The sequence below is a fragment of the Prinia subflava genome, chromosome 5 (assembly GCF_021018805.1).
Source record: "Prinia subflava isolate CZ2003 ecotype Zambia chromosome 5, Cam_Psub_1.2, whole genome shotgun sequence".
NCBI lineage: Eukaryota > Metazoa > Chordata > Aves > Passeriformes > Cisticolidae > Prinia > Prinia subflava.
The window spans coordinates 6476576-6491609 of record NC_086251.1 but is presented as its reverse complement, the minus strand read 5'-3'; the positions used below and the strand labels follow the sequence as shown (position 1 = coordinate 6491609).

Here is a 15034-nt window from a genome sequence, read left to right as displayed (position 1 = left end):
TCTGGATCCTTTTTGTTCCTGCTGTTGAAGTACTCAAAAATGGTTAGGAGTTGTAAAGATGAAGAGTTGCTCTGTCCTGTGGGTCTGACAGCACGACTGACACTCCCTTTTCTGTAAGGGAGATGGGTTAAGGTTTATGGCTCCTTGAGGCTGAGCTGAGTGTGGAGGGATGCTTATATCTATATCTCTATATAGATGCATATATCTATATCTCTATATATCTACTCATGGTGCTTCCTCTGTGCTGAGAGTGCCAGTCTTTCAGCTGCATGATTGGCTGAATCAGGAGATATTGATAACTTGTGCTGGTACCAGCGTTGTGAAGGAAAGGATAAAACTGAGGTGCCTTGAACAGCTGCATCTACTGCATCCACCCAAATGCCATTGCAAGCTGAGACTGAGATGCTCAAATGATATTACTGATTGTAGAAGTGGTTCTGGTAGTTATCCTGAGAGCTCAGACATTAAAAATCTGTTTTCTGTAGCTTTAAGCTTTGAATTGGGCATTATGAGTAGGAAAAGTGACTCAGTTGGTTTTATTTTATTTTCCGTGTATATTAACTGTCCTGAGGTCTTTCTCAGTAGCTGTCAAACTCTGAGACAGGTGATGTGGGATAGGTGTAATGTAACTCTACATCAGTCTCTTCCTTCTTACCTGTTGTACAAAATATCACCCTTTGGAAGAGAAGTATGAAACTGAAAAAACTAATGAAAAAGTAAAATACCTACTTGTTATTTTAGGTGAAAGAGTGCAACGTTAAAACCAAATGAGCTACCACCTAGAATGCACATTGAGCCAGACTTTTTCTATAATGTTGACTTTAAATACACTTAAAAATGAGAGATTGCAAAACAGTCATAGTTTTGAATATCTGACTTGTGAAGAGACAAATGTAACTTAAACTCTTTGCAGTGGGCTGTGACAGCTGTGTGTACTTTAGAACTCCTGAGGGGAGGCTTTTGTAAAGTTATAAAAAAGTGACTTCTAGCCTTCACTACCCCTCTTCCTACCCTCTTCATATCATGAAAGGAATCTGATGTGTGTCCACATTGTAACATGACATTGGTGGGAAAAAAACCCTTCCATTTCTGTGACTAAGAGACCAAGGCAAATAAAATTCAAGTCCTGTTTTGCAGGGAAGAGTACCAAAGTAGCAGTAGTTGCAGAGGCAGGTCTTTCTTACTTGTGTGCTGTGACTGAAGGTTATTATGTTTTTACTCTGAATTGGGAAACAAGATGAAATGGCAAGATTTAACTTATTTAAAGGGAGAAACACTGTGACCAGCTTGCTTCAGGGGTGGTGTGTGCTCACCACCACAAGGGTGGAGGGGATGCTAGTAACGCAGCTGGGACTCCATTGTAGTGGTATCACTTTGTAGATCATAATGCAGTGAGCCTGTGTTCCAAAGGCTAATTTGCTGTGTCTGCACTCCATCTTTGAGAACTTGGTTGGCAGAATTTGGGTTATTGTAAATGAGTGTATTGCTTGCTCTGTAGTTGGTGTGTTATAAATGAATTACCAGGGCAAAAAATAAATGCCAGTATGCTTCTTTTGATGGACACTGAACGTGCAATCCTCTGTTTTTCTGCAAAACTTATTTTCATTTAGGTGTGTGTCCCTTTTTCTTTAAATGAGGAAAAAATAGTCATGTTAACTTCACCGTTTCACACTCCACCTCCGCAGTGAAGCAGCATGCAGTAATTTACACTTTCTTCTGGTTTTGTTTCTTTAGGTGGATGGATGATGACCTAGTGAATGAGATTACTCCTAAACTGTTAGGCAAAAGGCCTAATACTTACACGTACACAAAAGCCTTAGCTGAATCTGTGGTGCAGCAGGAAGGTGCAGAGTTAAACATTGCCATTGTAAGGCCGTCCATCATTGGTGCCAGCTGGAAGGAGCCTTTTCCTGTAAGTCCTGAGTTGCCACCTGACCATCTTGCTGTAGACTGTAGTACACCCTGGGAGCCTCTTTATCCACTGACTTCTGTAGAGGAGAATCTCTTGGACAATGAAGTTGTGTCTTGGTTGCTTCTGGATGACTGATAACAGTATATAGTGTCTAAATACTGTCACCAAAGTTGAGCAAGAGTCTATTTTGGTTGAAAAATTAAAAACACCTGAGTTGCTAGTCTAAAAATACTTGACTACTTTGGACATCAACGTATTTTAATGGACAATTGCAGTTCATTCCCTAAGAAATAAATAAGCATGTCTCTCTGTAGGAGCATGGTGTCCTACACGTAGATCTTTTGTCTGAGTCACAGGAACTTGTTACATCACCAGAATTTGCCATGGAAAAACTTTATTTAGTTAAATGGAGTTCAAAATCTTTCTTCTCCTTGGTCTCCTTTTCCTCCAGCCCTTACACATGTAGAAACTGCTCAAATTTTCACTTGAAGTTGCTGACTTCAGTATGCTCTAACCAAATCCCTTCCCTCTTCCCCTTCCTCATAGGGCTGGATTGATAACTTCAATGGACCTAGTGGTATCTTCATTGCTGTAAGTAATGAATATACTTACTTTTCCCCCCTCCTTTTGGAAGGCAGAAAAGCTTCATATGTTTTACTGCTGGGTCTTGTGTCTCTCTTTGTTGTTGTTTTGTTCTTCAAGGCAGGAAAAGGAATTCTTCGAACGATGAGAGCTTCCAACGATGCGTTAGCAGATCTCGTCCCAATCGATGTTGTTGTCAACACCGCACTCGCTGCAGCCTGGTATTCTGCAATTAATAGGTATGAATGGTGACAGAGGAGAGTACTGAATATTTGGAAATGATGTTGTGTATTTAGTAAACCGGTCTTGTATTGCAATCCTCATCAGTGTCCTGCTGTTCCCTCAGACAAAGGAATCTAAGGTTCTGACAGTATTAGTCTCTCAAAGTGTAACTTGCTTATGCCAGAGGAAGACATCACCTACTGAGCTTATGAAGCTGTGTCTGAAAATTCTATCCTGGGTCTTGTTCATAATCAATACAATCTGCAGTCGTGTAGGTGATGCCTTCTCTGAAGTAAAAGAAATGCGATAATTAAAGAAGGAGGAAAAATACTGGAAGATGCTAAAGCAAAAAATCGACCATGAAACTGATGCTTTCTGCTTTATATAAATGATGCTGCTGAGGGAAAGGATAACTTTGGGCATCTCTTCTGTTGTCTGTGTTTTTAAAAGTGTCTGTGTTTTCTTCTAACTTGCTCTTTTATCTTTTTTCCCCCAGACCAAGAAAAGTCATGGTGTATAACTGTACAACAGGTGGCACCAATCCTTTCCACTGGAGTGAAGTTGGTATGCCGTATTTCTTTTTTTCTCATTAGCCTTAATAAAAAAAAATCAAGCAGGTTGTAATCAGTAAACCACAATGCATTTTTATTTTTGAAACTGCTATTTTAGCCAGACCTCTCAATTTTGCAGTGAATTGTGCTTTCTCTTTAGCTTCCACTGTTAATTCTCTCCCCTCCAGCCTGCTGCAGCATTACCTCCATTTCATTTGGTTCTTTTTGGGGTTTATTTTTTGTTACTCTTATTCCATTATAACTTAAACTATGGGAGAACTGATTTTTCTGTTTGCAGCTGCCATGACCTAATCCACAGAGCGTAGGCAGTGTGTGGTGAGAAGTGTTGCTCAGAGGAGCAGTAATGATGCTGGGTGAAATGCCAAAGTCAATAAATACATGTGAAAAAAATATTAATAAATAGCCCACAATTAAATGTGTTGTACATCTGCATAATTGAGAGGTGTGGTTATAGTTTTGCCATTGTGTAGTTCTTTGTGTTTGGCTTGAATGTTGGCTGAGGTGGAATTTTTAATATTCAGATCGTTGCATGACAGTTCAACAATTCATGTACAGGGAAGAGTAGCCTTTAAGGAAATAAGACTACCTATTATCAGCTCTAAGATATCCTGGCTAGGATGTAACCCCTAGGCCAACAACTTGGTAATAGTTTATGTTGTAAAGAACAATACAAGCTGTTTGGCACAGTAAAACCATTGATTAGTTTTCAGTTTTTTTAGAAATTGAGTTCTGAAGCTCAGATTATTTTGTTTTCTTTCGGTTAACCTCAATACTTGAATCTATTTTACTTGCTTTTGCCCATTTTTCATGGATCTGTTGTTGCAAACATTATTGCTTCAATTAAACTTGGAAAATTGCTGAATTCACCCAGTTTGAATCAGGGTGTTACTTTAAACAACAGTATAAAGTTTTAAGATCAAAAGGATAGGTGAATTTCCACATAACTTTTAAAGACCCTGCATCTGTTATGTACTGAATTTACAGGTGTTATCAAGAATTTCTCATGGAGTCCCACCCTAATTGCTTTTTTCTTAATGCCTAAATTTGGATAAATTGGTTGAAAATGTAATTTAAAATCGCTCCTGATGACTGCAGAGTCCTCAATCTGTTTTAAAATCCTTCACAGAAGCAATCAGAATAACCCTCTTCATGAAATATAGATGACTATTTAAATAGCTTTACATGCTTTATAAACTGAAATTGCTGTCAGTGTTGGAAACCACCGACTTCTAAGGTAGGGAACAGCAACAGAAAGAGAGAAGCTACAATAAAATGTGATACTGAAGATGAAGGCATAGACTACCTCTTGATTATAGTAAGAACCAGTTCAACAGTATTTTAAGTTAAAAACTTGTAACTGTTTTAGTTTCTGTGCATTGTAGAAGAGTTAAGGTGTTTATTTAAATAAGACACTGCTGTTGGTGCTGTACCCTGTAATGTACTTTGAAAAGCATTACATTTTACATGGTGATTATCAAAGCTGTTGTGCAACTTCTCTTTCTCAGAATACCATGTAATTTCCACTTTCAAGAGGAATCCTCTCGAACAGGCCTTCAGACGGCCCAATGTAAATTTAACTTCCAATCACCTTTTATATCATTACTGGATTGCTGTAAGCCATAAGGCCCCAGCATTCCTGTATGATACCTACCTCAGGATTACTGGAAGAAGCCCAAGGTAATGGTGACTGGCTCTGCCTTGTTTGTTGCTCTGACTTTCAAACAAAGCTATGCTTACGCTGTGATATATGTTGATTTTTTTTTTTTTTTTTTTTTTTTTTTTTTTTTTGGTATTTTTCTTACCCTGAATGTTTTGTGACTAAAACTCAACCTTTTTTTTCCTGAGAACAGGTCCTCAAATTCAAAGTGACTTTGAACTTTCTAGCAAAAATGAGAATGTTTTTTGTTGGATAGCTTGGGGTTTTGAGTAGTCAAGGTAAAGAGAATTAAAAGATATAGAGTAAGTGATGTTTGTTCTTGGACAATAAATCCTAAAGATGTGTTGATCCTTATTTTTTCCTACAGAAAACACGGTGATTAATTATTACAAGGTGTATCCATTAGAAAATGTAGCAAGAGTACCTCAGTTTAAGTTGTCCTGCAGCCCCCTCTTGTATCACTGTCGGTGTGCAGAGACTCTTACAGTGTGTTTTTGCCTTGATGTTTTGCTCAGATTGACAGGTCGGAAACCACGGTAAGAGGGACAGGGTTAAAAATACCTTCCCCATAAGGTGGTGGAGACTTGTAAAGAAGACGTGGCCTGGGCACTATCGAGGTTTACTAACTAAGCAATAAGAATCCAGTGGCTGCATTTTGAGGAGTTTAATGACTGGCGTAACAATGCTCTCCAAGGGATGCCTTGGATCAGAATCCCAGTCAGTCATTAAGCTCTAGGAAGTGGCTTGTGTTAAGGTTTTTGTTGCTTTTATAAACTGAAAATGGAATGAGGGACTGAGCCTTTAATTGCAGATTATTCCTGTAGATGATACAATTTGACCTGGTACATTGGTTTGTATCATCTCAACATTCCATTCAGTTTATAATATTTAGGCTAGTATTTAGCTAACTAAAGTGGTGAAAATAATAACTAAATCATGTAGATGGAATATAAGGTACCACTTTGATTTGTTTCAGATTTGCCAAGCCATATGCCCTTAACTCATTGCTTGTGTTACATTTTCACAATCATTTGCCTTCAGACTATAAAACCTCTCCTGTGTTGACAGTATATTAACACAAGTGAGTTATTTGTTGTCCTGTAGTCCAGGTCTGTCTTACAAGGAGGGTAAAAGCTGCTACAGCACTGGATGAGTAGAAAGGAGCTGTGTAAGTGGTTTGTAGAGGAAAACTTCTCAGCTGCAACAGTGGAATACTGAGCACAGCAGCAGTTGCAGTCGGCTGTGCCTATATAACAATCTTCCCACATTAAAAAGTTTTAAGATTTTCAACTCTAAAGAAGGTATATAAAACATCCTAACCTCTAGGTTCTCTTGCATTTTTCACTTTTTTTAAATAAAAATTGATAGAAATTCTCTGACAGATGTGAAAACTTCATCCCTCACTAAAATAGTTACGCAGTAAATGCCAAGGTCTTGTCTTCTGCATGGCTGGGAAGGAGTGCTGCCAGAATCTTGTCAGGCTTTGAAAAGCAGCTGGTCTGTTGAGTATTTGACCAGTGGGAGTAAATTGAGGCTGTGAATAATCATGCTGTTTAGAACATTTAGCTTACTTTTGTATTTTAACACTGTGAGTGTTGAATCTTGTTTTTGCTTTTTCCAAAGTTCTTACTTGATGTCTAAAGATGGGATTTAGGACTTTCATCACTACTGGTACAATTGGTGACATTAATACTTTACAGAATAGAAAATAAATTTTTACTGATACGAATATTCCTACTTAACTCACTATAACAGTGATTGGATGAGTTTCCTATGATGCACAAGATTCCAGTTTGGAGAAAGGATGGCAGATTGAACTAAACTGAGCTATTCTTCAGTCACAGCTTTTAAGTTGGCTACACAGCCCACTTTACAGGAATGCTGCTTTCATTAGACAGCACTCCTCTGTCTCTTTTTAAAGCATTTTAAAACAGAAGCCTGCAACAGAAGCAGTGAAAGTAAATGAATATCTAGATGCAAGGAAGCTGTGCAGTGTTAAAACCTAATGGAACAAGCGTGTGTTGTTTAATAATACAAGAATTTTGAGACAGATCTTTACTCTTGCACTTTTTTCTAGTACTTTGAAGCTACTTTAAGTGATGGGCTGGAAGGGTGTACTGCTGTTGCTGTGGTCATTCTGTCAGTTGATAGAATGGTATTAATTACCAGGTAGCATGTACTCAGAAACTTCTGAAGACTTGGAAACACTATTGGAACTCAATATAATGATGTTCTGAGTGAAGAGGTGCTGGCATAATTAAAAATGTGACCTTTTCCACTGTGATTTAGCAGAGCAACAGTATAGTAAAAATGTAATAAAATCAGCATGAGAAAATACAGATGTTCTGCTAACCTGCCTTCACGTAGGCAGGTGTTTGCCCTCTCTATGCTGGATATACTGAAGCCTCTGTTTTGTACAATGCAAGAAAAATAAGTAATGAAATCACTGTGCAGGTTTAACTGCACTGTTGGCATACCATCAGGATATTGTCCTGCAATTGAATGAGAATTTCTATCAAGTAGAAGAAAAGAAAGAAATTAGAAATAGATCAGGTCTATGATCCTTCAAAACTAAATGAGTATGTTAATAATAATAAAAATCAAAAAATCTTCCTGTTGTCAAAGCACTTATCTGTTGTAATCTTTCTGCAATGTGAAGTCATTCTTTTGCACCTCACTTGTGGAACCAATGTTTCTGATGAAATGGAAATATTTTTGCTGTTTTTGCATCTACTTGAAGGTTCTTGAATATAACGATTCTCTGATAATATTAAAAGGTAAGGAAAGGGCAGGAAGAAATATATAGTATTTCTTCCAAATTTGTATAGAAAGAACATGTACAAAAAGGACTGGCATAATGAAGATTTAATATTTTATACTAAATAATGCTCTAGCATTATGCAGTTATGTAAATAGTGGTGATAAAACTTAGCATTGAAGTTTATAGGTAGTGTTGTTGGTAGCTTGCCATATATACTTAGTTGCATAGCAAAGCTTATTAGTTGTCTAATTATCTTTAGTACAAGGCATAGTTTGTTCCTGTAACTTTGCATAGTGCTTAGCACGACAGAACCGTGTGTTGTTTAAAAGCAGTTTGGTATATTTGAAATGTTAAATCCTCTAAAAATGCACACCAAGCAGATCTTCCCAGTTGCTCTGAGAAAAGTGACATGAAATATTTAAAGTTGTCATTCAGAGATTACTGCAGCAATTCTTCTGTTACTGCTTCTTAGAATGCTAAAGGAAAGGTGTGGCTGATATATGGAGGGAGGTGTGAATTAGGTCTTTTTACATCTGTCATTTCAATTTAAAGCTTCTTAAAACTGGAAGCACCTTTCATGTAGCTACTGTCTTACAAACCAGAAATGAGTTAGGAGCACAATCAGGTTAAATAGATCAATACATTTTTATCTCTTCACAGTGCTTGAATTGTGTGCTTAAAGCAACCACAGAGCTGCTGGAAAGATAAGAATTCAGTAGTGTCTTACAGTTCAAAATTTACACCAGGTGAAAATTGAACAAAGACAAATCTAAAAGCTTGTTCTATGTTTTCTAGAGGAGCCTTCTTAAAAAAAGTAATCATCTATAATGTTTGTGCAGAGACTTGCAGACTGGCAGCCTGTAGATCCACTGAGGGATCAGTTTGTATTTGGCATCAGGACTGTTTTTAACCTGGACATAATAGGTTGTGTGTAAGAGTTCTTCAAATTGCAGTTACAGCCTTAAGGCAGGTTGCATTCAATTGTCTGGTGTAGAAACAAGCCCACCTAAGTTATGGATAATTGAATTAACTTGCTTAAACTTAAATTCCTGTGATGTGCTTCTCAAACTGCTGTGATGTGCTTGGTCTTGATGGCAGTTAGGACTGCAAAAGCAGGAGGCAAAATTGTACCTTGAATCTGGGTGAAAGTCACCCAGACTGGCTGCCTGCCACTAATGCTCAGTTCTGTGGGATGCTCAGCAGAGCTGGCTTTTTTTTGTCTTCAGCTGATGAGGAAGGTGTGATGCAGTGCTTGATCTTGTACTGACTGGTTATATTTGCTGTTGATATTTATGATTCATATCTGATGGCTGTCTTTGGAATATCTAACCTTTCAAACTTCATGTTGAGGGATGAGCTTCCATTGTGTGACTTGGTGCTGGGTTTTGAGCTGGGTGTGTTGCCATTGGCAGGAGGAATATGGTGCCATTGAAGTCAAAGCTTAGTCTGGCAGAGCTACACAGGTGTCCACTAAAGGACACTCCTTGCTGACATCTCTCAATGTCACCAGGCTGCTTTTTCTTCTCCTTGAAGAGAAGTGTAGTTTCCTGTTGATTTAGTGCAAACCAGCAAAGTGTCACAGAGAAACTTGGTCCACTTCTGCCGACTCTGGCCTTGATTGAGCAGCTGAGATAATGTGGAGAATTGGATTCTTTGGGCTGGTAGAGAAAGAAACTAACCCTACAAAGAAAAACAATTTTTTCCTTAATGGGTTGAATCAGCTGGTTCTGTGGTCAGTCACTGAATCAAATTTGACTCTGGTCAGTCACTAAATCAAGTTGGAAGGAGGGAGGGAAAAACCCCCTCTTTTAAGCTTTTTTTTTTTTTTTTCTGTAATCAGCTTAGCTAAGCTCTAAAATCATATCCATGAGCAGAGACAAAAAGAATCCCAGCAGAGTCTTTGCATTAATTTAAATTTGGTTTGGTTTTTTTTTAAGAAAAGAATGAAAACCAATGTCAGTGTCCAGAAACAAGTTCAAAATATAGACTTATCTAATCAGATATTCATTTGCTCAGTTAATATTTTGCAGAGGCATGAGGGTTTTAAACTGCAGCAGTCAAAGCGCTCTAAAATTCAGCTGCTCGTCCAGCTTAGTGTAAGGACACAGACTGGGACGGTTCAAAAGGGCAAGTCAGGTTAAATAATCTTCAGACTGTCAGTGGACAGAGCTCTGTAAAAAGGCTTAAATGCTGTTTGGCCCTAATTTCATCCAGGCATTTCAGATCTGAGGTCTTTTTGGCTTATCTGACCAGTGAGATCTTTGCTTTCTAAGTTTTGAGTTATTCTCCTAATTTTTTGACATAACTAATATCCCTTTTTTTCAGTTCAGTTTAGTCTTGCTTGCACAGGATATGTTTTGGATGCAGAGTCTATATTCCCAATTATTTAGGCATCAGAAGAGCTGCAGTTCAATTCAGCTCCCACTGGTGCCAGCTTGCCCAACTGGTGAAACTCTAAGCAGGTGTTTGAAAGCTCCTAGAGGTGCTTTATAATAAAATCAGCTGCTGATTTGAAGTCAGTTCTGAATTAGTAGACACATTCCTCTGAAGCTTAAAAAAATACTTGTACTTTTTGTGCTTTAGAGATGACATTTTTCAGTGGTCTCTGTGGTTTGTGCTGTTCCGTTCCATGAGAAGAAAAAGAGGAAATTTTAGTGTTTTAGAGACTGAGATGCCAGCTGCTAGTGACAGTAAGGGACACTAATGCAATGCAAAATACTTTCTTCAGAAGAGTTTCTGGGACAATGTGCTATATCCCTTCAACAAGTACAAATGCACTAAGGCAGCTTTCAGAGAAAAATAAGTTTGTTTTTATTGCCTCTATAATCTTTGTTGGCAAAATTTACCTTCAGAAAGCCATTTCCTGTTAGTACTGGGTTCTGCTTTCTTTGCCTCCCCCCTTACCATTGTGCTTGAAATGATCAGTGTCCTGCTATAAGGATCAAATTGGAAGCAGTTTTCAGTTTCTGTAAGATGAAAATACCTTGAGCACCCAAAGCAGGGATTTAATAGCATTAGGCCATGTGGTACTAGTTAGCACTTATTAAAATTGAGTGGCCATCTCTAGCACTGAGACACTTGAAACAATTTGCTTGTCATAAATGTGGAAGCTTTGCATCTGAGAGCCTGGATGACTCATACTCTTTTTTTGGGCCACTTCAGATGGTATGATCAAAGAGAAACTTGCCCAAATTGATCCTTATAACATAATTTCTCTGTATTCAAGTGATCGTTTTTTAGAGTTTCTTCCTCTGCATAACAAAGGATGATGGGAGGTATTTCTGCATATTTTGAAGTAGTGTAGAACACGATCTGCTGTGATCTGTCTGTGCCCTTAAATATTATCCTGCCCTTTGCTGCCTGTGGTTTTAAGCCTTGATCTCTTAGTAACCATAATGCAAACCTCTGTTCTGTTACAGAGATCTGGTCTTGCACAATGGGCAGGAAGATCAGGGCAACTTCCTCCCTTGTTTAAGGGGAGGTCCTGTACAGACCTTCTGCTCTGTGCAATTTGAGACTTCTGTCAAGTGAGACTCCTGAGTACAGCTAAATATTCCAGTGTGCTGAAGGGAAAGGGCTTCCATCTCCCTGTCCCAAACTAGGAGTTACCAACAGAAGTCAACATATTCTTCTCCCTAATAAAAGAGAAGAAATGCTAATTTGCAATTGCACTGGGAAGTAGGATTAGGAAGAAAAGGACTGTGATAATTTCTGCTTCTATGCAGAGATTGGACAGTCAAAGTTCACTACAATACTATGCAGAAATATCCTATTGATGTAATATAATATGCTTTAGGTACAGAGCAAGATGGGATTTGTTGAGATGGGGTAGGGGGTTGGAGGGTAAAAAATCTTACTATTTCACTTGTTTGAACTAATCTTTACCCCTGTGACCTGTCCATTCCATGCCTGGGACTGCAGGATGATGAAGACAATAACACGTCTTCATAAGTCCATGATGTTTTTAGAGTACTTTACAAGCAATTCTTGGACCTGGAACACTGAGAACATGACTATGCTGATGAACCAGCTAACCCCTGAAGACAAAAAGGCAAGTGGCTGTGGGCTGTGGCCATGGAGACTGGGACGGGGTGGCAGCTCAGCAGTTCAAGGTGGAATAAGGACCTGATCTGATGTGCAGCTCAGCACTGCAGGTTCCTGGGAGATCCTTTCAGATGTGTCAGGGCTGTGTGACAAGCCACACCAGTGACATGAAGAGATGAGAGAGGGCAGGGAGAAGGGAATCAAGGATGACAGTCTGTTGAGGGAGAAAGAAAAGTTATTTCTTCCAAGGTTTAACTTAACTCCCAATTTTCCGTATGTCCTCCACCAACAATGGCTCAGGTGTCCCAATTGAATTTAAATTTCCCTTCTGCTATGACTTTGTTAGTTAATATTTAGCAGAATAAAAATAACCAGTTACAGTTCTAGAAACTCAGATTCCCTAATGCACTTGGAACAGCTTTGTCATTCTTAGGTTGTCTTTGCTACTGAAGTGTTTTCCAGAATCAGTTCAGTAGTTACATTCCAGAAAAGCTGCCAAATTTCTAAATAAGCTGTCTAAAAGTAGGAAATAAAATAGCTTTTGATGATTTTTGTGTGGATGGTATTTGCACCCCTTCCTGTCCTCTTGCCTCCTCCTAGCAAATTGAGTTCAGGAAAAATCTGAAAATCAAAATGCCAGACACCAGAGCTTTGAACTGTTAGTGTTTTCAAATTGCTGCATTTGGTTGGGATTTAATCGTTGTTACTGTAGAATCTTGAGATGAGGAAATCAATACATCACTTAAATACTTGTGTATCAAATTCATCATAGTGATCATCTCTCCTGCAGAAGGCACTCAGATGGTTGTATTTAAAATATAACTGTACAACTCTAAGCACAGCTAACAGAACCCTGCACTCACCAAACAGTGAAGTTGGCACAGAGCAGTGTTTATTTTAGGGCATATTAGAATTATTTAGTTGCTGCAAAATAAATAACATACTAGAATATAGTTATTTTTGGAATGGAATTCCTTGCAGACAGTTGAAATGGGAAAACTGAGAAGTGGAGAGAAGAGTATTACTGCTGAGGAGGGAAAATTAGGCATGAAGTGATTGAAATTTGGAAGAGATGATGTCAGAAGCTGGTGAATGGAACCTAAATCTGGACTGTTTCTAGGATTAAGGATGACTTTTTTGTGTCAAAAGCAAATCGGATTAATCTGGAATAAAGACATTTATTTTCATTTGAATTATGTATAGGTGAATTTTTAGGCAACTAACAGTGAAAACTTTGCTCTTACGCAGACATTTAATTTTGATGTTCGACAACTACACTGGGCAGAATATATGGAAAATTACTGCCTGGGAACGAAGAAATACGTGCTGAATGAAGAAATGTCAGGCCTTCCTGCAGCTAGGAAACACTTAAATAAGTAAGTATAATCTTTTTTTATTTATTTATTTTAGGTATAATTTTATGTTTTCTGTGCCCTGCATTTGTTCAATTTTGCTTTTCCATGTAATGATTTAATTGTTCTTAGTAGCAACTGCTGAGGTTCTCCACAATTCTTCTGTTCCAGTCCAGTGGTCTGAAGCACTTTCTAAAGTAAATTTGTTGCTCCTGAGTTGCTGCCAGAATTAATAGTTACAGTGTCAGTCTGGGATTACTGGTGTGGATACTGTAATCCAGGTTTTTGATTTTACCCTAGGACCTTTTGGAAGGTCAAAGGTACATGGCTACACAGGTCAGAATGGCTTCTTTGTGAGGTTTAATGGAACAATAGCTGTTCTGGGAATGTGACCTTTGGAGGCAGGTGAATAATCAGGCAGAGACTCTGCACTTCAGAGCAGGACACTTTGGTGTTGGTGCTGTAGGATGATCTCCTTTAGCCTTTTCTCTGTGCCTTAATTCCTGCCTTTTGGATGGATTGGTACTGTCCAGAATTTTATTAGCACAGTTACCCTTGTTTTGTTTTTGGCTGATTCATCAAGGCAGCTGTAGACTTCCTGATTTGTCTCATTTAAGAGTGAAATGCTCTTAAAATGTAGCTCTGCAATGCTACATCATGTCTGCAATCCTGATATTGCACACAAAAGAACAATCCAGGTCGTGACTTGTGTTGTCATTCTAAAGACAAGGATTTGCAGCTGTGGAGGGAGTTGGTATATGTTAAAACAATAAATACATTTCTGAAAGATAGTATCTGTGATAACTGTGGAAATAGCTAAACAAGTGTTCCTTCTGGGTTCTTTTGTTTGGGTGGGTTTTGTTAGTTTCTATTTAGATGCCATTAAAAAGTGCATAGAAATTACATAGTTGCTGTTCTTTGTGCAAAGGATCATCGTGAAAATGACACGAGAAATAATCTTGTACTGCAGCAGCCTCTGGTTGCCCCAGCTCTAAAATTTGTGAGTGGGTTGTTCAGCAAAAGGTTTAGATTCTGACTTAAATTTACTCTGAGGTATTAATTTGGTCTCTTTTGTTGCCATCTATTCTTAAGTTTAATCTGGAGTCCACTGCTTTAGTATTAACCAGATTTGGCAGCCCAGGGGACATTTTTCTCTCAGGAACACTGGGTAGATTTGTTCCTCAAGTGGAAAATTGTTGCTTTTGTAACACACACATTTAAACTGTTTTTCTCTGCAAGTAAGATTTGTAAAGGAACCCAGCATTACCTGTAAACAAGATAAAGGCTGTACTTCTCTAAAAGATCTACCTTTAAAGTATAAATTGTCATGATCTACTGAGCCAAAGAGGTTGCTCTGTTTCTAAGAAATGTGAGCAAATTTTGGTTGCTGTTTTTCTTGAAGCTTCCATCTCTACATGCAAGAAGATTGCTATAAAGCACAGTTGGTCTAAAAGGTCACTTAGTTTATCCTTCACTTGAAATGCAGTTCCTTGAGAAGGAAGGAGTTTAAAATTGCAATGAAGAGGGTTCCTTGGCTGGAAATTTCTGGAAAATCTGAGTTCTTACGATGGGGTGGTTTGGGTTTTGGAAAATCTGAGTTCTTACGATGGGGTGGTTTGGGTTTTTTTCTTGTTATTGTTATCAGTGGCAGATGGAGTTACTTCTACATGTTTAAGAAGTTTTAAACACATGGTGGGGAGAGGGGAAGTTCAGAGTGTTAAACACTGTTTGGTTGGCAGCCTTCTCTAGGTAAGTTAAGTGCATGTGGTGAGCAACAGGGCTGACTCTGCTCCTTGGTTTTTCATTCTGCTTTTCAGCAGTGAAAAACCTTCTCTATTTGTTACTCTTGTCATTACTCATAATGTATCTTGAGATGAATAAACAAATTGTGTTCTACACCAGAAGTGAATTTTTAGAATGTTCTTTTTTCTT

At 38.3% G+C, this 15034-nt stretch overlaps 1 protein-coding gene across 2 annotated transcripts in view; it reads left to right on the top strand.

Annotated features, from left to right (window-relative positions):
• Positions 1-15034, top strand: part of FAR1 (fatty acyl-CoA reductase 1) — a 33745-nt gene that overhangs the window by 15694 nt on the left and 3017 nt on the right. For both annotated transcript variants that reach the window (XM_063397888.1, XM_063397889.1), the window contains exons 5-11: positions 1735-1912; positions 2459-2503; positions 2615-2733; positions 3213-3280; positions 4794-4965; positions 11628-11757; positions 12999-13126. In XM_063397888.1, the coding sequence (XP_063253958.1) occupies positions 1735-1912; positions 2459-2503; positions 2615-2733; positions 3213-3280; positions 4794-4965; positions 11628-11757; positions 12999-13126 (840 nt within the window). The remainder of the gene's footprint in view (positions 1-1734; positions 1913-2458; positions 2504-2614; positions 2734-3212; positions 3281-4793; positions 4966-11627; positions 11758-12998; positions 13127-15034) is intronic.